This window comes from Thunnus thynnus, chromosome 3, assembly GCF_963924715.1.
Source record: "Thunnus thynnus chromosome 3, fThuThy2.1, whole genome shotgun sequence".
NCBI classification, from domain to species: Eukaryota; Metazoa; Chordata; class Actinopteri; order Scombriformes; family Scombridae; genus Thunnus; species Thunnus thynnus.
This window is the reverse complement of record NC_089519.1, coordinates 29,857,405-29,879,616: the sequence shown is the minus strand read 5'-3', so window position 1 is coordinate 29,879,616 and position 22,212 is coordinate 29,857,405. Positions and strand designations below refer to the sequence as shown.

General features: G+C 39.0%; 1 protein-coding gene and 1 long non-coding RNA gene across 7 annotated transcripts; one reads left to right on the top strand and one right to left on the bottom strand.

Annotated features, from left to right (window-relative positions):
• Positions 1-252: 252 nt before the first annotated feature.
• LOC137180079 (zinc finger protein 234-like) lies at positions 253-21,174 on the bottom strand. 3 transcript variants are annotated; one of them, XM_067585286.1, is made up of 11 exons: positions 20,969-21,174; positions 18,688-18,977; positions 18,220-18,584; positions 17,535-17,915; positions 16,255-16,755; positions 14,648-15,361; positions 13,712-13,773; positions 13,476-13,628; positions 9,011-9,230; positions 2,614-2,886; positions 253-1,104 (listed from the first exon to the last, which is right to left on the bottom strand). In XM_067585286.1, exons 3-11 carry the CDS (start codon positions 18,305-18,307, stop codon positions 482-484), a joined length of 3,015 nt encoding a protein of 1,004 aa, XP_067441387.1. In that variant the 5' UTR covers positions 18,308-18,584; positions 18,688-18,977; positions 20,969-21,174; the 3' UTR covers positions 253-481. The 3 variants fall into 3 exon arrangements, with proteins under 3 accessions (XP_067441387.1, XP_067441385.1, XP_067441386.1); XM_067585284.1 differs by lacking the exons at positions 253-1,104; positions 2,614-2,886 and adding exons at positions 7,095-7,954; positions 8,129-8,401 and having other exon boundaries at positions 20,969-21,168; XM_067585285.1 differs by lacking the exons at positions 253-1,104; positions 2,614-2,886 and adding exons at positions 7,095-7,954; positions 8,129-8,401 and having other exon boundaries at positions 18,220-18,574; positions 18,737-18,977; positions 20,969-21,168.
• Positions 10,563-13,277, top strand: LOC137180084 (uncharacterized). Of its 4 annotated transcripts, none has more exons than XR_010927910.1 (4): positions 10,563-10,958; positions 11,918-12,075; positions 12,176-12,296; positions 12,399-13,277. It is a non-coding gene; the product is annotated as an uncharacterized lncRNA (long non-coding RNA). The 4 variants fall into 4 exon arrangements; XR_010927909.1 differs by lacking the exon at positions 10,563-10,958 and having other exon boundaries at positions 11,842-12,075; positions 12,399-12,468; positions 12,562-13,277; XR_010927908.1 differs by lacking the exon at positions 10,563-10,958 and having other exon boundaries at positions 11,842-12,075.
• Positions 21,175-22,212: the final 1,038 nt, after the last annotated feature.

Sequence of the window (22,212 nt, the reverse complement as noted above, 5' to 3'; positions counted from 1 at the left end):
TGGTTACTAACATTAACTCCTAACAATAGCAGAGATAATATTAAAACTACTAAACTGTAAAAGTTTGACTGAAACATCTAGCATATATAAATCAATAAAACGTCTTTGTTTAGTTCTTCTGTCAAGAACGCAGTAAGACCTTTTTCCTTTGTAAAATACTGATTCATGTGGTGACTTGTGAAGTTAAACTATTTGATCAAATCAACCTTTGTCAAAGGTCAAGTTTGGGTCAATCACAAATATTCACAAAGATTCACAAGATCATGATTTATTTTCTTAAAAACCAAAGTCCCACACAAGTAACAATGGAGCCGACTGTACACACAATAACGTACCTAAGAGTACTATCATATTGCTTGACCTATTACTTCAGTCACTTGAAAGATATTTTATTTCACATAGTAATAGTTGGTAAAAAAAAAAAGAGATGTACTTTTTCCCTGTATGTCTGCTCAGATTACTGTAACTTTCCCAGATGACTTTAGTGATTATTTTCCACTAACAGCTGTTGTTTTGGTCTGCCCAGCGGCTTTGTTGGCGGTTTTGGCTTCTTGTCATGAATCTTCAGATGCTTTCGATAACCTTGAGAGTAATAGTAGCACTTCCCACATTTCTCACAAGTATACGGTTTCTCTCCAGTGTGAACTCGCAGATGAGCCTTGAGAGCACATGCCTTGGAGTAACTTTTACCACAAATTGAACACAGGTGAGGCCGCTCTCCGCTGTGAGTTTTGAGGTGCCCGGTGAGGTGAGAGGCCTGTGAGAAGGCTCTCCCGCACTGCTCGCAGTGGTAGTTCTTCTCTCCAGTGTGCGTCAACTCGTGTTTTTTAAGTATGTCTGCTGTGAGGCAACTCTTTCCGCACTCCGAGCAGAGAAACGGTGAGTCTCCTGAGTGACTGCGCTTGTGTAGTTTAAAATAATACTCGTTTTTGAACGTCTTGTCACAGTGCGGACAAGCGTAAGGCTTCTTGTGACTCTCGCGGTGTTCTTCCAGCTGTTGTTTCTGAGGGAAGTCCATCCCACACTCTCCACACATGTGAACTGTTACAGGAGATTCTTTAGGGGCACTCTTCTCTTGAACTAATGTCCAATTTGGTAACACTCCTGTAAGAAAAACAAAGACGTTTCATAATTAAATGTAGAACAGGTCTGCATTATTAGACATATTATAATCACTGAAAAAAAACACATGACCAGGGGTCTCATTTATAAAACCAGCGATGGAGGATCCATACTAAAAGTATACATGCACACAACAGCTGAAAACATTGTGTGCCAAAAAATCTGATTTATAAAACCGTTCATACACACAAATGCATGTATATTTCCCTTCATAAATCACAGTCCACTTGGAAATGTGCGCACGTGGATCAGCCTCATATCCCGCCCACATTCAACCATAAATGGTTGATGCAGAAGTATTCATGAATACTGATGTACATGTGTTTCTTTCGCTGGGCCAATCAGTCTCTCTGTCTTTAGACTTCTGACCAATCAGTGTTGAGAGTCAGCGTATGCGCCCTCTCATTCGTCACTTTCACTCAGGCAGCTGCAGATGAAGGACCGTGACTGCCATGAACGGACTTTTATTGTTTTATTTCCCCATTTTTGGACTTCTTGAAGTTATGTGTGTAACTAAAAACAACCATATACAACTTCAATAAACATTCCTGTTGATCATAACGTCAGACATCTCTGGTTAAGTTCTTACCAGACACCCTGCAGCGGGCCGGCCCCCAGTTAATCAGTTTTAAGTAGTTTTTACACTCAATATCTACAATACAATAAACACCATATTCATTGATATTTACTCCAGAATCCAGCGCACAGGTGTTTCTCTAATTTACACAGTCCTCATATGAGTGCAGGAGGTGAAGAAGTGCTGTTGAGATGACTGGAGAAGACAGAGTGTGTGTAGCAGCCAACGCTGTGTCTCCAGTGACAATCATGTGTTCACTGCAGTGATTTTACACATATAAACTATATGAAAACTAAAATCATACCTGGTGATATATGCACAGTATTAGAAGATATTAAAAATCTATTAGTGCTTTGGAATCAGTATATTCACGCTTTATATCAAGGAAAGGCAAACCAGACTTTCCTGCAGCTGCTGCAACTGAGCCTCTCCTCCTCCTCGCTGATGAAGTGTTGAGAGGACTTTGATGTAAGATTTGCGTTGGCTTATATCTTCTCAAATTGAAAGGTGCTTATGGAATAGTTATGGCTCACTAAGAGCGCAAGTACAGATAACACTGCTGGTTTGAATGTTTATGATAACGTGGATCTATAATTAAGGTTTGATATTAAGTGAAATTAAATGTTTGAGAGGATTATTATACAATCTGGCTTCAATTCACCATCTGCATCGCCAATTTTCTATCTTCTAAATGTTCGTATGCTTGGATCACAGCTTACGTACAGATGCGCACATTCTGCCATCAAGTTTTTTATAGATCACAATTTTATCCTGGGAAGTGGCAAACGCCTCTTTCTGGCCCCGTTTTGTGCGAACACAATGGTTATAAATGAGACCCCAGATCTTTCTACAAGCATCTGTATAAAAAAACAAACAAACAATATGGACGACAGGAGCTTCTGGTTGCTTCTGACCTTTGTGAACTTTCATGTGTGTTTTGAGGTTTCCACTCTGGGTGAATCCTCTTCCGCATATGAAGCACTTGAAAGGTCTTTTCCCTGAGTGGATCACGAGATGTCGTTGCAGAGCGGCGTTGTGAGAGAACGCTCTCCCGCAGGTCGGACAGTCGTAGCTCTTCTTGGGTCTACGTGGCCCCTGGGGTTGTTTCGGCTCCTCTGATGGCTCTTCCTGAAGCTGCTCGTTGGAGCTGCTGAGTTCATCGACGGGTTCTGTTCTTCTTGAATTTTCTTTAAAACAAAACAAAAAAAAAACAAAAGTTAGTGTGAACATGGCAGTTTTCTGAGTCCCTTTAACCATTGTTGCACTACTTTCTTGTTGTTTATGGTATTTCTTATGTACTTTCAGTTGTTTCTTACTTTAATAATTATTTTAAAAAAATCTTCTCAATGCACTTGTACCTGATCAGATACTTGAGAATTTGTACCACTGCTCTTTCTGAGTCACTGTCCTCTAATGCTTGACTGTCCTGCCTCACTTAGAAGTGGCTTTTGATAATTAAATAACAATAATTATAATTTTTAATGACCTATTTTTAATAAAGACCAGAAAAAAGGTTGAACTTAACCACTGTATTTTGAATTTAATCACTTTATTTGCACACCTAAAAACTACCATACTGGCGAGCTGACCTGTTCTTTATCAATCGACCGTTTCCTCACCGTCTGCACTCATTTTCTCTCTCCACGCTGTTTCTGTTGTTGCGTCACATGTCGACGGTGCAACCGAACAACACACCTGTTAAATGATTGGCTGTTTGCGTGTCACTCGCAGCACGCTCAATTATCAAAAAGATAATTTAGGCTGTTTTTATGAGGCAGGGAGGGAGCACGCTTAGGGTTCGTCTGTTAAATGATTGGCTGTTTGCGTGTCACTCGCAGGGTATGATAGGCTGATTATGAGCCGGGGAGGGGGCACGCTCAGGGGGGGTCTCTAACAGCATAGCTAATGCTCAGTTACTCCGCTGAGTTAACGCTAACAGCGCTACAGCCGCTAGCATGAAGATATAAAGCAGAAACAAGCTAAAGTTACTGTTAGTAATCGTCTACAGCACCGTGCACAGAGTCCTCCATGCTGATAGTTGGAAGCGCATCCAAGCAAATCTGGGTCTTTAGAGCAGCGCCAGTCCTGTTGTAATAAAAATAATTATGAAAAATCAAAAAAACCAAAAAACACAATAAGTTGACTGTAAGCAGAGCCACAGGGTATTGAACCTACCGCACACAACTACGAGGCATATAATCTTCATCGTTACTGTCATCGTAGTCTGTTTCTACTTCCCTTGTTTCATCTTCCTCTAACGATGACACAGACTCTGCCTCCTTATCAGAATACCATGTGTCATCTTCCCAGTCAATACTAGCGAAGAAAAAGGATAAATTCAGAGAGTATTATTCACACACGAAATAATCATTTCCCCCAAGAAAAAGAAAAGTAAAAACATCTCCGCAGTCCACACAGCAACTTTAGGTGGAGTTTTGAATGTTGTTAAATTCATCTGCACTGATGTCATCAACGTTTAGATCCAGTGTGGACATACTAAACAGAGAGAAAAAAAAAACAACAACAAAGGACGGGATGTTACATCACCACATGTCGCTGAAGTCATTCAGGGACCAAGAATTTAGTACTTTGGAAATAATGTGAACAGAATTCGTCACTACAGTTACCGTACCTTGCATCCATTTCCTGAATGGCCGACTCCTGAGCGCCGCTGTTGTCCAACTCCTCCACTCCAGCTACTGAGAAGTCATCATCTCTGCAAAAATGACAGTAATTACAAAAATAATTACACAAGAACATCTGGATCTGTTTACAGGACATTAAATTGTTCTTCCTTCTTTTAAAAAGGACACAACGCAGGACTGTTGCTATATAGAAATGGAAACATGGTAGTAGCTCAGCTGATGAAAATGTGAATATTTTTTCTATTGTATCTCTGCCTATACTTCAACCATCCTTCATGTGTCTAAAACAAACAAGCTACGTATGAGAGAAAGACACATGTTTATGAATATTGCCCATCAAAGAGAGCAGTGGTCTAAGCTGTGTTCTTATCTGCATCACTCACCGGTCGGAGAGAGACTCTGCTAATATGATAGAGACGGAAGGCGGTGGGGGTCCAGTCAGTCCGTGCTCCGAAGGTGTGGACGATGAATCTTTCTCATAACTACAAAAACACAAAGGCTACAATCACCACATTTGTAAATCGTCAAGTTCAAAGCCAACATAGACTTACAAAAGATAAATACCATCAAACAACACTCGCTCACACCTATAATGCAGACACCGGTGTTACACCGTATTTGGTGACCCATCAGATTCTGTGACCTGCAGTGTTGGTGGAGGTACTCAGATTCTTTACTTAAGTATTAATACTACTTTACGAGTAAAAATCCTGCATTTAAAATCCTACTGAAGTAAAAGTATAGAAGTATCACCAGCTAAGTTTACATAAAGTACTAATTTTGCAGAAAACTGAGCCCAATTTTCTGCAAAATGAGTATTTTTACTTTAATACTACTAGGATTTTCACTTGTAGGGAAATATTTTTACATTGTGGTATTAATACTTTTACTTAGGTTTTCAGAAAGCTGCTGCTCGAGTCCTCCATAAGACCAAGAAAATGGATCACATCACTCCAGTTCTCAGATCTTTACAGTGGCTTCCTGTTGATCAAAGAATAGATTTTAAAATACTACTGTTGGTTTATAAAGCACTGAATGATTTAGGGCCACTATACATTTCTGATCTGCTGCTACGTAATGAACCATCCAGACCTGTCAGCTCATCTGGGACTGGTCTGCTTTCTGTCCCAGGAGCCAAAACTCAACATAGAGAAGCAGCGTTCAGTTTTTATGCTTCATATATCTGGAACAAACTCCCTGAAAACTGCAGGTCTGCTGCAACTCTAAGCTCTTTAAATCACAGCTGAAGACTTTTCTGTTTGCTGCTGCCTTTTATTAAATCAAATTTGAGGCTTTTGATTAATATCTTACACTGCACTGTGACTTTTACTCTCCTGCTTTATCTCTTATTCTTTTAGCTTATTTTTATTTCCAATTGAACGCTTTTTTCATAACTGTATTTAAATGTGTTTTTATATTGCCTTGTGTTGCTTTTACATGTCTTAATGCCTTTTAAGTTATGTAAAGCACTCTGAGTTACCTTGTTGTTGAAATGTCATTCACATATAAACTTGCCTTGCCCTAAATAAATGATCTTCCAACACTTCAGGTCACCATATACGGTGTGACACCGGTGAACAGTGTAAACAAACACAGCTACACAGTCTAGTTACTACATTACACCTGCAGCGTAGCTAACATTAGCGTTGGGCTAATGAATACAGTAGCTGCATAAGTTAGCTCCATGTTGACTACATACTTCAGGAAAATTACCAACAAAAACAAAACAAACCAGATAATTACCTGTCCAACAGAAACACAGCGACCATGGCATCACTCTTCAGGCCCTTCATCTCTCTCAGTTGTCGCCATCGTTGAAAAGCGACACCGATGTTGACTCTGGTTTGAGCTCTGGCTTGATCCAACCTCTTTTTGGTCATCGCCTTCTCGACTACTGTCTTTCTCTTCTTGCTTTGTTTAGCGCTGCACGTTGTTGGACGTAGAGGCGGATTTGGACATTTTGGCTGCACTTTCTCTGCCATGCTTGTGCTACTAGCTCGTTAGCTTTAGCAATATGTCCGCTTAGCCGAGAGGAGTCCAGCTGTCCGGCTCATGATGGTCCAGCTGCGGCCTTGTTGCGGAACCTACAAACCACGCCCACTCGAACAAGACACTACAGTGGCCGAGGAGGACCATAGACCATAGCAGATGGAAAATACATAGAAAATGTTATTAAAGGTAGCAATTTTAGCAACTATTAAGCAAAGAAAAAAAGGATATGCGTTTGAGCGACACCAATATATGACTTTCAAATAATGTGGTCTAATCGATGAATGAATGCAAACAAAAGGTGGCGTAGGGAAACAAAAATTTAAAAAATAAATATAAATGTAGGTATTTCAGTAATAATAATAATAATAAGCATAATGAGGATAATATTGATATTTATGAACATTGAAAAAGTTCCACCTGCTCAGATCATATTAATAATAATAATATTTTGCAATAAAATTCTCCTCTTTTCACTACTTTCCTGTATTTCACATTTTTCACAATTTGTTTTGGCTTACAAAGGGGTGTCTGGGAACCACTGGATAAATACTGTAATTTGGATAACATATATGAACCAACAAAACATATTTTTAAGCTTTTTGTTTTTACTTCTTCTGTTAAGAATGTAGTAGGATCTTTTTCCTTTGTAACACATCAATTCATACTGTAATTTGTGAAGTCAAACTACTGGATAAAATCAACACTGGTCAAGAGTGAAGTTTGGGTCAATCACAAATATAAACAAATATTCACAATGATTCACAATATGATGATTTATTTTCTTAAATACCAAAGTCCCACACAAGTAACAATGGAGCTGACTGTACATGCAATAACGTACATACGAGTACTATCATATTGCTCGATCTACCACTTCAGTCACTTGAAAGATGTTATATTTCACTTGGTAATAATAGTTGGGTAAAGAATGATTTATTTACTTTTTTGCTTGTATTGTATGTCTGCTCAGATTACTGTAACTTCCCCAGATGACTTTAGTGATTATTTTCCACTAACAGCTGTTGTTTTGGTCTGCCCAGCGGCTTTGTTGGCGGTTTTGGCTTCTTGTCATGAATCTTCAGATGCGCTTGATAACCTTGATAGTAATAGAAGCACTTCCCACATTTCTCACAAGTATACGGTTTCTCTCCAGTGTGAACTCGCAGATGAACCTTCAGAACATATGCCTTTGAGTAACTTTTACCACAGATTGAACACAAGTAAGGCCGCTCTCCGCTGTGGGTTTTGAGGTGTCCTTTGAGGTGGGAGGCCTGTGAAAACGCCCTCCCGCACTGCTCGCAGTGGAAGTTCTTCTCTCCAGTGTGTGTCAGCTTGTGTTTTTTAAGTGAGTTTGTAGTGAGGAAACTCTTTCCGCACTCTGAGCAGAAAAACAGATAATCTCCCGAGTGTCTGCGCTGATGTAGTTTAAAATAATACTCGTTTTTGAATGTTTTACCACAGTCGGGACAAGCGTAAGCCTTCTTGTGACTCTCGCGGTGTTCTTCCAGTTGTTGTTTCTGAGGGAAGTCCATCCCACACTCTCCACACATGTGAACTGTTTCAGGAGATTCTTTAGGGGCACTCTTCTCTTGAACTAATGTCCAATTTGGTAACTCTCCTTTAAGAGAAACAAAGATATTCATAATTAAATGTAGAACAAGTCAGCATTATTGGACATATTTGACATTACACAAGAGCATCTCAATGAAAAAACTCATGATCAGATCTTTCCACAAGCATCTGTATGAAAAACAAACAATATGGATGACAGGAGCTTCCGGTTGCTTCTGACCTTTGTGAACTTTCATGTGTGTTTTGAGGTTTCCACTCTGGGTGAATCCTCTTCCGCATATGAAGCACTTGAAAGGTCTTTTCCCTGAGTGGATCACGAGATGTCGTTGCAGAGCGGTGTTGTGAGAGAACCCTCTTCCACAGGTCGGACAGTCGTAGCTCTTCTTGGGTCTACGTGGCCCCTGGTGTTGTTTCGGCTCCTCTGACGGTTCTTCCTGAAGCTGCTCATTGGAGCTGCTGAGTTCATCAACAGGTTCTGATCTTCTTGGACTTTCTTTCAAACAAAACCAAAAAAAACACACAAGTTAGTGTGAACATAGCAGTTTTCTAAGCCCCTTTAACCATTGTTGCACTACTTTCTTGTTGTTTATGGTATTTCTTATGTACATATCTACTTCTAGTTGTTTCGTGCTTTAACAATTATTTTAAAAAAACAAACAAACAAAAAAAACTTCTGTCTAACACTCTTGCACTTGCAACTGGTCAGCTACTTAAGAATTTGTACCAGGGCTCACTCTGAGTCACTGTCCTCTAACGAGTGATTGTCTTGCCTCACGTGTAAGTTGCTTTGGATAAAAGCATCTCCAAAATGACTAAATGTAAATGTAAACATTTAATAAGTGGTTCCAATAGTTGCAGTACTGATTTGTCATTTTAAAACCTGTATTAATTGTTTTTCTGGCCACTTGAGGGCAGCATAAACAAGCTGTAAACACAACAATAACATTGGAGTTGGTATAGAAAGCTTGTTAGCAAACAGTTGCTTGTTTACACCAGCAGATTCAAACATTAATTTGGAGTCGTGTTTGATCACATACAAGTAGTGATGTGATCCATTGTCGATATAAAGACACTTGATAATATCAACTAACTGATAACCAACCTATAGGTGCTGTGCTGGGATCCTGGTCCTGTGCTGCAGGTGTCTGATCTTCATGGTGATTTATCTCTGCAGGACTCTTGCTCACGTGCATTTTCTTTGACGTGGTGTTATGTGTGTGAGATGGACCGAGCCCAACCTGAGAAGGTGGAGCCACAGAGGAAGTCCCAGAGGGCCAGGAGGGCTGCTCTGCTGGACAACTCTCCTCAAGGTGTTCCTGATCCTGTCAACACAAGATGTTTTAAATTATTACCAAGCAGATACTCTTAAGACTCTTTCACCTCTTTCTTCAATATTGAGAATGATTAAAAGAGAAAAAATCTTTATTATCAGATCTGCAAGATACGAAACTAAAATCAGGCAGGGGAGTCTTTGGGCCTTCTCCCTCTGAAGAAAATTTTAGCGATTTTAAAACGACATCCAAAAGTGTAATAGACGCACACATCCCATAAACTTTAAACAGGTGCTTGGATACAGTGTGCGGACTTTGATCTTTCTTTGTTACAGTGATTTGAATATGAAAATGAAGCCTTTTGGAGCGCTTTGAGATTAGAATACAATGAGAAAATAACATCTTGTTTTGATAAACACATTTGTTTTATTGAATTTTGATTATTTTAACCACAATGTCTAACTACAGGTGAGAGAGGGGGAGAAGAGGGAGAGCACACATCATGCTTTTCTTTCTTTTTACTTTTAAAGTCTCTTTACCCGCACAAGCGTTTCACATGCACCACACTGTAGAAGTAAAAGTCCTGCACTGAAAATATTATTTAAGTATAACAATTAAAATATACTTAAGTAACAAAAGAGTACTCTTTATGCAGAATGGCCCATCTAAAAATAATATATATTATATTATTGGATTATAATTATTGATGCATTCATGTGTTCATCGCTTTAATGTTGCAGCTGTAAATTAGCTAATTTGAATTTTTTTGTATTTATTACTTTAAGTACTGCTGGGTAGCTTGTGAATTTCCCCCTGGAAACCAATAAAACCTTATTGATGTAATGATATAATAATATCATAATTCATTCATTGATTATAGTCTGTATTGTCAATCTGAATCTGCAAACTAGTCACTAAAGCTGTCAGATAAATGTAGTGGAGTAAAAAGTACAATATTTACCCCTAAAAGTATAAATAAGCAGGAAATAGAAATACTAAAGTTAAGTACAAGTACCTCAAATTCGTATTTCTGTGCAGTACGTGAGTAAATGTACTCAGTTACTTTCTACCAGTGGTAACTGAGTTGACAAACGCCATGAAGTTAGCTAATGCTAGCTAGTTTAGCTAACATCACATATCAAGAAGGTGGCTTTAAACGCTCCACGTTATTTACGTAATCTGCACCGCTAACGACTCTATTTGATCAGGCTGCAGGTGATCAAACTTCACTCACAGTAAACTCTCTCATGCGATGGATAATCATTCTGGCGTAATTCACTTTAGCCTGACCAAACAAAGTGCCGCACTGTAACCTCCAAACATGACTAGAGTAACGATGCACTTTAACGTTCGCGACGAAAATAAAACCGTACCTCAACGTCACGTAGCAGACGAGATCAAAGTTCCGATTGGCCCATAGAAATGCACATAAATCGGCGGGAAGAACAATCTCAGCAAAAACAGATAATTGATATTTTATCCACCCGCATTCCGCGAAGACCCGCCCCTCCTCTGCCTCTGATTGGCTCTGACTGTCATATTCTCATCCTAACCCAATCATCTCACTCCTCCTGGCTAAACCTAACCAGAGCCAGCCAATCAGAGGCAGAGTAGGGCGGGTCTTCGCGGAATGCGGCTGGGAAAAAATGAGAGGGGTCCGGCTGCGGCCTGTGGACCATGAATGTGTAAAGACAACTCAATTTATACATCCATGCTGTAGACCAGGAGGCGTCAGCCTCTACTTAAAACCTCGGGTGTAATCCCCCCTGCGACCACCATGTAAGTTGCAATGGCAGAGTGGCGCTGTCCGTTTACCTGCTCGTTGACTCCACGGGAAATTAAGACAGCAGAAGCAGCAACAAAGTTTACAACTAACTTGAAACTAACCCTGAAAACTTTAGCCTAAATATGAGATATTCGTGTCTTTTTTATGTTTGTGGTGAATGAAACTCTGAAGACTTTTCTTTGTTCGAGCTGATATTTATCTGCTGGCCTTCAGTAAGTTTGTTCCTGACATTTATTCAGCTGTTTCTCCGCCGTGGAGCCGGATGAACGATAAGAGACAATGTTGTTTCATCTCCGAATTTTTTTGTCATATTGATAACGTAATCTTATCGATCATCTCTCCACGCGATAACACTAGTAATATTAATTGGTAACAACACCAATGAACACCAGGTGACCGTACTGCTCTGTCTCCTGTATTTGTGACTGACAGTAAACCAGAGCATTATTGTCTGTGATGTAGTCAGACTGATAAACAAAGCCACGCCACGCTTTTATAAAAGGTAAACACGGCTGTGCACGATGTAACTCAGTAAATAAACACTAAAACTCAGTAATATTTGAAGTGTGAGTTATATAAATGAATTCTGCATCTTGTTGTCTGAGCTGTGAGAAACTGATCTGGACTCTTTCCAGACTGACACAAGACAGAAGAGTTAGTTTGTTTTTCCTGTTTTGGAATACACGTGCACACTGAATTATTGACCTTTTACACTGAAATGTCTTATTTTTATTTTAACCCTAATCCTGTCTGTCCCTGTATTCTGATCACAGGCTGCAGGTTCAGTAAATCCAGATTTCTTTAGTTCTGTCTTTCTCTGTCTGAAATCAGTGCAGTTCAGGTCCGTTCAGCTGCTGAAGAACTATGAGGCAGCATGTGGAGCAGCAGGACTGATTGATATGTTTGTGAATGTATTGTTATATTTCAGATCTTTTTTTCTTGGTAAAAGCAGAGTCACAGACAGCAGGATGACGTAGCTGCAGCTACAGAAATAGCAGATACCTGCTCAGCCTTCTCATCATGACCTCTGACCCTCATAGCAGCCTTCACTCAGGCCTCTAATCCTGCAGGTCTGATGGCTCCAGGATGAGGATGAGGATCATACACTGGGTGAGTACATAGTTTCAGTTCAGCATCATGCTTTTTCCACAGCTGATCTGTACTGATGAGTGTCAGTAATCTCACTGGGTTGTGCATATTTTCTTTACAGTCAGCAGAGACTCAGCCTGATCTGAACCAAAAGGTTCTCTGTGATCACAGTGATAGATACGTCTATAATTCTGTGACATCATCAGGAGATCTGGATCAACAGACCTGATGCTGCTTGTCAAGTAAATATGCACTTGTGTTTATTTCATAGTGCAAAGTTGTTTTGTGTAAATTGTTTTTAGTTAAGTAATGTTTATTTTATGTCCCTGTGTTTTTTTATTTAGCCCTGTAAAAGCTCCTGTGTCTCCTTGATCTGGTCTCATCTTCATTCCTTCAGTGCATCAGTGCAACATGGTGAGGAATGAAACTTTTACTGCTGTTGGTTCATAAACCGACAGTTTATGTTCATTATATCACATTGAGTCGTACTGACTTCTGTCCCTCCAGCCTCTGTCCAGACTCTTCTGGTCGTCCTCCTTCACCTCAGACCTCCATACATCCCTCCTCTGGTCAGACTGCAGCCTCAGCTCTGACAGGACCACAACCAGCCAGACTTTTTGTTTGCCATGTCTGTATTGACCTTGTGTATTCATCAACATCATCAACATGTGTATAAGCCAATCATATTGGCTGTTATGTATGATTTGATCAAATGTATGGAATAATAAGCCCAATAAATGTCAAGAATCTATTGTCTGCTTTGATTAGTTGTGTGAATAACATGCAGTGATCTTTACACAGACTATATATGTTTATCAAAAATGACAAAGTTAAGAAAATGTTTGTATGAAAAGAAGAGAACCTAATAATATTTAATAATCATCATTAGTTAAGAGTAACGATCATCGTCACTCTGGACCAGGACACTGCTGAAAAAGATTGTCAGTGTCATCTCAATGAGGTTTTCCAGGTTAAATAAAGGTTAAGTAAAAGTAAATTAATTTATAAAAACAATAATAATAAAAATGTGTTTAAATGGTAAATGTCATAACTGTTGGTCAGAATGCCTTTTATTCAAGTCAGAGTCATTTTGCAGAACATAATTTTACATTGTGAGTGTTTGAAACATTGAAAATGATCTGAAAAAGTATTTTGTACAAATTTTGAATTAATTGTGTGCGACGAGTTTGCAGATATATATTTATGCCACTTTCCTGATTGTCTAATAAAATGAATATTTCCAAACCTCAAACCTGCAGATTTTTGGTACCATGGATTTTACAGCACCACTTGGTGACATTTTTAACTTCCAACCTTTAAAATTTCATTATCATGTGTGGCCAAGAATGATGAGCTCCTTTAATCGCATTTATCATACATCAAAAAAAAAAAAAATAGCAGTGTGATTTAATATCACTTACTGTCATGCCCCTGAGCAAGGCACTGAAACTCACGCCTCCCCCTCCTGGACCACTGTAATCCTGGTCACCCTCTGCTGCTCTCCAGTTAGATGTATTCGGGTTTTGGTCCCACGAGTTGAATGACAGGTAGTGAGCAAAGTTCCATGAAGACGTCTGGAAAATATGAACAATGAATGTGAAGGTTGTGAACAGGCAGCGAGTTTATACTACAATGTAAAAGACGTCATGTCTCTCACCTGGACCTGGTTCTCTGCAGCATGATTTCCTTGGTCGCCATGGTGATGATGAGGGCTCCTTCCTGTATCAACAAATGATTCCTATTCATTATATTATAGCCACCAGTTACATAATAAATAACTAATGCTTTATTATATATGTACTTAACAGTTGTGACTTCTGATCACTTGAGGACTGCAGAAGTAACACGACTGTGGAATTAAACTATTAAATCCTGAGATTATTATTACAATACAGTCCACACTTGTCCTGTATTATATTGTGACTGACAATAAGTATTACAAATATATTGGCAACAAAAAAGTAGAGCACTAACAGGAACATTTCTGGTGTTGCTCTTGGAGGGAAAACGTTATATATGTGGCACAAACAATCCAATTCCAGGCACACGAGTGGATGGTTAGAAAATAAAAAACCTGTCAGTACAAACAGAGAGGGGAAGACGTTCACAAGAGTCCTGAAGCCAATGAATAAAGTCTTTCTAAATGATGGAAAAAATGTATTGACAAAACTGACAACTTAGTGGAAGTTAATATTAATTCATCCCACTATTTCAGACCCTAAGAAATGACTTTATTACTAATAAAACTGGTTAAGGTTCTTATTTGCTCAATAAAACACACTTTTGGCATATATTCTATAGAAAAATCAAGCTGTGTTATATTTGTATTGATCTTTGGGTGAGTTGTGTCATGTTGTGTGGTCTACAATAGACACAAGTATATAAAATAAAAAGAAACATCTTCAAACTGGACTAAGTTCTTGCATATTATAGTTTCCAACTGCTTATCTCATTTGGTAAAATCATATAAATCTGTAAAGTTGCATATAGATTTACTACTGATGTTAAATACTTCACATTTTTCATTTAAACTTAACACACTTACATTTTATTTTTTGGCTCACAGATCGAGTCAGTCAGTCTGCAAACCTACCGACATCAGGAGGCTCCCAGGTCGGGTCTTCTCCATCTGAGTCAGGCAGAGCGCTCTGTGAGACCTTCTCGGGCCCGTCCGTCTTCCTGGGACTCTCCCGCTGTCTGGGTCTGCCGAGCTGCCTGGTGGGCCCTATGGGTTTGGCGTTGTGAGTCTTCTTATGGTTGTTAAAGCCTTGCCTGTAGTAGAAACTCTTCCCACACTTGTCACACTGGTACGGTTTTTCTCCCGTATGAACTCTGAGGTGAACTTTGAGCTCTTCGGTTCTCGCGTAACGTTTACCACAGATGGAGCAGAGGTGAGGCCTCTCTCCAGAATGCGTCACGTAGTGGGCTCTCAGAGTAGACTCCTGCTTAAATCTTTTACCACATATAACGCACGGGAAAGGTTTCTCTCCCGTGTGATCTCGCATGTGGTTCTCTAGTCCCTTTGAGGTCTGGAAACTTTTATCACACTGCGAGCACTGGTAGGACTTCAGACCCTTGTGTCCAGCCTCATGTTCTTTTAGTTTCTGGATATATGTGAATCTCTTGCCACACTGTGTGCAGGAGAATTGTTTCTTTGATTCATGGACTTGCTTCATGTGTTCATCTAACAGTTGTTTTTCAGAAAATTGTGTCCAACACAGGTGACAAAAACAGGTTTCCACTGATGACTGCGCCTCTTCGGGTTGAGCAGAACTGTTTTCTAAAGCTGCCGTGTTGATAGATTTCCCTGTTGGAAGAAAAACAAGATTAAGTTCATACATCCTTAAAGCTACATGAATACATATTTTTAAATTAACAATGGATTGAATGACTGTGTGTAATGTGAAAGGTTTCCTTCATAGCGATGAACCCACAGAAAAAGATCACCTGAGTCTACAGTTCCCCTCAGCTCTACAGAGTGTTTAAGCGTCTTTCAGCTCATTGTTTGGTTTTACAGCTTGTAATTTTACTGCTTTGGTTCATTGTCAGTTTCCAGATGTTTTCAGTGAAAAAAAAAATCTTTCAAACACACACCACGCTACCTGACCAGTAGACAAAGTCAGTGACAAGCTGGTGAACATAATTGAGCATTTAGCAGCTAAAGGACCGGATATTTTACTCAGGAATTAGTGGAAACCAAACCGGAGCTAGAAGGACTTACATGTGTCATATGGCCAAAACATGATTCCAAAAGAATGCTAATGTTGATCTGGATCTGCCTGATGTGTAAAATAGCCCAAGTTCGCTAATATGTTCTCCATATCAACTTCTTATGAATGGGGTGTGTTCTACTTGTTGTTCTGCCCTAAAGAGGCTAAAAAAAATCAATTAATGTGAGTTGAGGTGCTTTTTAGATCTTTTATCTTAGCTTTATGTAATGGGTAAAACAGTTGAGACATTGAAATATATTAATACAGTATTTCCAGTTTTTAAGCACATCTTGCAGCAACTAGTGGAGTATAGAGTTTGAATGATGAATATTTGTAGCTTTACTCTTTACCTCAACAGCACCGTAGAACCTGAAAACCTTAAGTACTTGTAAACCAACTGCCTGTTCACCAGAGAGACAAACACAGTGATAAAAAAAACTGTCTCAACATAAAAAACCACAACAAATGTTGTGAACCTCAGTGCTCTCACCTTTATGAACCTTCTGGTGTGTTTTGAGGTTTCCAATCTGTGTGAAACCTCTTCCACACAAAGTGCACTTGTACGGTTTCTTCCCTGAGTGAATAATAAGGTGCCTTTTCAGAGAGGCACTAGTAGGGAACTGCTTTCCACACGTTGAACAAATGTAGGTCTTTGGAGGCCTGCGCTCTTCTTGTGGCTCCACAGCTGCTGCCGGTGTTGGATGGTAGATCCGCTGATGAACTATCAAACTTCGATTAGCTCTAAAAGTCTGTCCGCAGTCGCTGCACTTGTGAAGCGAGTGTTTGCCATGTTTCTCTCTCAGATGGCGGTCTCTGGCGTAAACGCTCTGGAAGTCTTTGCCGCAATCTGTGCAGCTGAAGAGCTTCTCAGCCTCAGTTTTCTTCTGACGTTTCCCGTGCGTTGCTGTTTTCAGAGAACGGTTGGGTTCAGGTTCGGTTGGTGTAGCTGTGTGCGTGTCACCAGGTAATGATGTAACACCAGGAGCCGTACCTACATGTATGAAACAAAAAGGCTGGTAGGTTGTACAGATAACAACACCAAAACTGTCACTCTTTCTTCTCTGTTTGGAACATCCTCCTGAATTTTGTTGACTGACAATATCTCATTTTTGTCTTATGTTTTCATTTATCTCTTGGTTTTTTAAATCAATCTACTGTACAATTTTATTTTTGCTTCAGACCTACTTGTGATACTATCATTTAAGTGTCTTTTCACCCAAATGACTAAAAAAACATATTTTCTCACATATGTCTAGTGATATCTAGCCATGTACATAGTTTTGGTTTATGTGTCGAGATTTTGAGATCTCTTTCTCTATTTCTGCCTCTGTCAAACACAATCGAGGTGTGTTGAACTAAATTTGTGGTGCTCAAAGCTCCATTCTTTCCAGAATCAGTGCTCCTGTTACTATGAATAACCCACAGACTGTGGACTGTCAATATTTTTCACTGGAACTAATTTCTACTGAGGAAATACGTCCTGTGGATACTGTTCAGAGTAAGATCAGTGGATTATCCCAAAGACACATTACTGTTGGGTTTTTCAAATGTGATTGTCGATGGTTTAAATTACTAATTTACTGTCTTTGTATTGTGATGGCAGGTCAAATTTCAAAGATCTCAAAAGCTGACCCTTTAAACTGGAAGCACTTCATTATTTTAACAGCTCTGCTGACAAAATGTTTACAGTAACATTCTATGTCCAATAACTTATTTGACTCTCAGGTCTGATGGACACCGCACTGTTGTTCTACTACTGAACAGACCTACCCTCGGGATTCCTGTCCACGTTAACATCTGAGGTAATCAGGCCTCCAGCAGGTTCTCCTCCATCCAAAGCTTCAGGTGACCACCCGTGTATACTGAGGTGTTCCTTCAGTCTGTCCTTGTGGGAGAATCTCTTGTTACACACTGGACAGGTAGAAGGTTTGTCTTTGGTGTGGATTAAAAGGTGTCTCTTCAGTCTGTTCAGGAAATTAAACCCTTTCCCACATTGGGAACATTTGTGAGGTCTGGTTCCTGTGTGCATCCTCTGATGTCGTTGTAGGGCTCTGCTGTTCGGGAATTTCTTGCCACACACTTGGCAGCAAGACCAATCCGTGCATCTGCCCAGCTGCTGATCATCAGTTTGATGCACATCAGGAATGTCTCCTACGCACAGAAACAGGGACAGTTAGTTGTCAGATAGAAATACAGACAGCAAGACATCCCCTCTCATCATTTAACAGCATCAGCAGGAAGTCAATATATTATTATTCTCCTCTCCATTTGTAGCTGAATCAAATAATGTGAATGAGCTGATCTTAGCGTCAAAATGTTGTAGCTTCTCTGTGTTGAGCTCTCAGGACTTTTGCAGCTTCTCACTGAATCTTTGTGGTTTGGAGTTTGGTTTCACTCCACTGTTGCTGTTTTTACTTTCATATATTACATTTACTTATTTACTGTGTCCACTTACCAGAGCTGGCAGGATCCTGTTCTAACTCTTCTCCTCCTGAGTTGATCAGAACACCAGCTGCCTCCTCTTCTAGCTGCACATTGGTCATGACAGCTGTCTCTTTAGTGTGTGTTTTCAGATGAGACTTCACATCAGAGAAAGGCTTCTCTCTAGTGTGGCTTCATAGGTGGACTATCAAGTAAAATTCTTCGGACAATAGATACATTTGTACGGTTTGATTCCTCCATGATGTTTCTTGGTGTTTTGGCGCAGACGACTTTAAGTACTGAATTCTTTTTAACAGAGTTGACAGAAATGTTTCCTGTCTTTGTGGGTCTGGTATCTGGTTTTTCTGCTGCAGTCATCACTAAACAATCTAACTTTTTCTGCAGGAAAGAAAACAAACAATCACAGAATACATTTGATACAAGTTTTAAAGGGTTTAGTGTCAGATTTAAATGGTGTCTCTTCCTCTGGTGTTTTACTCACCTGGCTGTATGAGAATCCAAGGAAATTCAGCTACAACCTCTGAAGCAACTCCGCACTTTCTGCACTTCTCATCTTCAGTTTTTATCTGTTGTGAAACTATTTCACATGTAGTCGTTTCTTATGTTGTCATGTCCAAGCGAAGGATTATTTCCACAGTGACTTCCATCCCTGTGAAGCCATTCGTCACTTACGTTGTCATCACTGGGTTGGCTCCCATGTTGCCGTCCATGGTTGGCTTCAGATAAATGATCAGACAGGGTGCCATGGTCAGGGCATTTACAAGAAGATTCCTAAAAGGGAAACAGCAAAGTAAAGTAAATAAAAAGTAACTCTTTCATACCTTTATGACAGTCCGGTCCACTTTGGCTTTGGGTTATAGGTTCATATCAAATCTATTCAGTGTGTTTTCTATATTGACTAAATGCTAATCACATTTTAAAATATTGCTCACACCCTGCTTCATCACAATTCTCCAGACTTTTCATGACGTTTTTTCAAATACTGTGGTCAAATTTTCATTTAGATGCTTCCTACCTCTTGTGCAGTTTTATATGAAAATATACAGTATATGTGTGTATATTTGGATGTATGTAAGTGTGTTTGTGTATTTGTATGTAAACGCTTCTGTCCGTTATATCTTTTACATTGCTGTAATTTGCCTAAAGATAATATTTTTTTTATCTTGTGCGCACAAGAAAAAAATAATCCTTCAGACCTTCAGCGCTCTGTATTAATGTGCAAACAAATAATAATATTAGTAGTATCTGACTACCAGTCAGATGTAAGTTTCAAGTCATTATTATCTGTTTGCACATTAATACCGGGTCCCTGAAGTTCCTGACATTTTATAACCCAAAATATTTAATAAATGAATCAATAAAAATATTCAAGCAGCAGCCTGATAAAAGCCATCTTAAAAAACTGAATTACCTGTTGCTGCTGTAATGGACTTGCTTGCTTTTTAGTTCCTCCACAAATGATTACAAATAAGACTTCTCAACATTATAAGTTCTTTGTTCACACATAAAAATTGACTATTAATTTGTGAGCTCTTATAACATATGGGCTACATTTATCCTAAACAAAAAAAACTATTTCGAAGCATGTAATGCTTTGGAATAGTCTTCCACTTTCAATCAATCAATTTTATCTAAAGTGCAGAATCACCATGCTGTGTGGTCCCAATACACTTTACATCTTACTCAAGTACTGTACTTAAGCACAACTATGAGGTACTTGTACTTTACTTGAGTATTTGCATTTGATGCTACTTTATACTTCCACTCCACTACATTTCAGAGGGATATATTGTACTTTCTACTCCACCACATTTATTTGACAACTTTAGTTACTTTTCAGATGGAGATTTGACACAATGGATAATATAACAATCTTTTAAAATACAACACATTGTTAAAGATGAAACCAGTGGTTTCCAGCCTTTTTGGCTTTTGACGTCTTATAAAAAGTAGTGTGTAGTCGGGGTCACAGTTCAGATGTCTGTGAGTTGTTAACAGCTCCACCAAATAGTGATTTTTCCCTCTAAACTTCTCACATGGTTTTATTTTAATGAATGTCCAAATGATTCAATATTTCACCAAAAATCAAAGATTAAAGAATAAATCCAAAAACTGTGAAACAAGATTTGTGCATCAGAACTTGTTTTTATTTATTTATTTTTCCTTTCTCATTAATCATCTCACGACCCCTCAGATATATGTGGTGGCCTTTTAGAGGGTCCCGACCCCTAGGTTGGGAACCACTGGACTAAACTAGCTAACTGTATATAAAGTAGTTGAAACTAGCTCCACCTCCAGCAGCTACAACAGTAACATGCTGCTCTAAAACTGATGCTTCAGTATTAATAATATAAAGATGTCATATATAACAATATATCAGTAAGAGGGACCAAACCACTACTTTTACTGCAATACTTCAACTACATTTGACTGATAATACGTGTGCACTTTTACTTAAGTAGGATTTTTCATGCAGGACTTCTACATTACTTGTAGGGAAGTAATTTCACATCGCTGTATTGGCACTTTTACTTAAGGATCTGCGTATGTCTGATCAGTAACAGTATTTTAACTACTAACTTGAGCTGCTTCAAAATAACTAACAGACAGCTATAGCTGATACGGTTTAACCAGAATAACTGAGGGCAACAAACTGGATGCTCACGATGCTACTCACTTGCATTTTGTTATTGGACCGTTGGCTAACGGCTAGCTAGCATGTTGCGCTGAGTCGGCCGTTTTGGGCAATTTTTTAGACTCACCTCATTCATGGCAGATTAAAAAAATACGACGTTAGCTTTAACTCAGAAACCCGAATCTCAGCGTCACCACTGTACGTTTGCCAAAAGATTATGCATGTGTTTGTAAAAGCAATAATAACACTACAGCAGTTAGCTTGAGATGTTAATGTAGAAGGGGGAAGCTAGCTTTAGGGTTGCCAGTTAGGTGGTCTGAAATAAGCAATCCAAGCTGCCAACGACACCTAACGGCTGTCTAACGGCTGTCTAACGGCTGTTTAACGTTCACTTTCATACACTGATGGCTGAAAACATTGTTCTGCTTTTCAAGTTTAAGTCACTTTATTTAAAATGATTCTTAAAACACGCATTAATATCTAAATCTCTGACAAAGAGAAATGTGAATTTGTGATTTCTATATTGCCCTGATTTTTTTTGAAATTTTTACTGTCTATACATTATTTTACAGTATTACTCGCTAGATATCATTCAAGGATTAATAGGCAATATTCAAAAATGAAATACCTGATTGTCTAAAAACACACAAAACTGTGTGGACCTTTTAACTAATTATGGCTGTTATATGAGAGAAAGAGAAGTGTTTTTCCACATTAGCGCAAAATCTGAATATTAATGCACCATTAACCCCTATATAAAGACGGCTTCACAATTTTTCAAGTCTGTCTTAAAACAAGTCAGGTGTATGAACAGTGAAACAGGTTTTTCCTCCTGTTCATACTGACCATTAGAAGATCCCTTCATAATGCACTTAAAATATAAGTGATGGAGGCCAAAATCCACAGCCCTCCTTCTGTGCAAAAAATGTATATAAAAGTTTATCTGAAGCTAATATGAAGCTTCAGCCATCAAAATTAGTCAAATCAAGTAGACATCTTTCAACATTGGTCTTTTTAGCACCAGATTCCCTCTTTTTGTTATTATACGTCCACCACAGCTCAACAGGGAAACACAAAGAGGGAATTTGATGCTAAAATGACTGTAAATGTGGCAGATATCCACTTGCTATGACTAACTCAGACTGCTGAAGCCTCATATAAGCTTCAGATCAACTTTTAAATGCATTTTTGCACAAAATGATTGTGTGGACACAATGTGGATTTTAGCTCCCATCAGTCCCATTAAAAGCACATTTGAAGATCTTTCAACAGCCAGTATGAACAGGAGGAATGATTACAGAGAGCGAAACCTTTTTCAGTGTTCATATCACGAACAAACATATTATTACGTTAGCTGTAGACTGCAGTTCA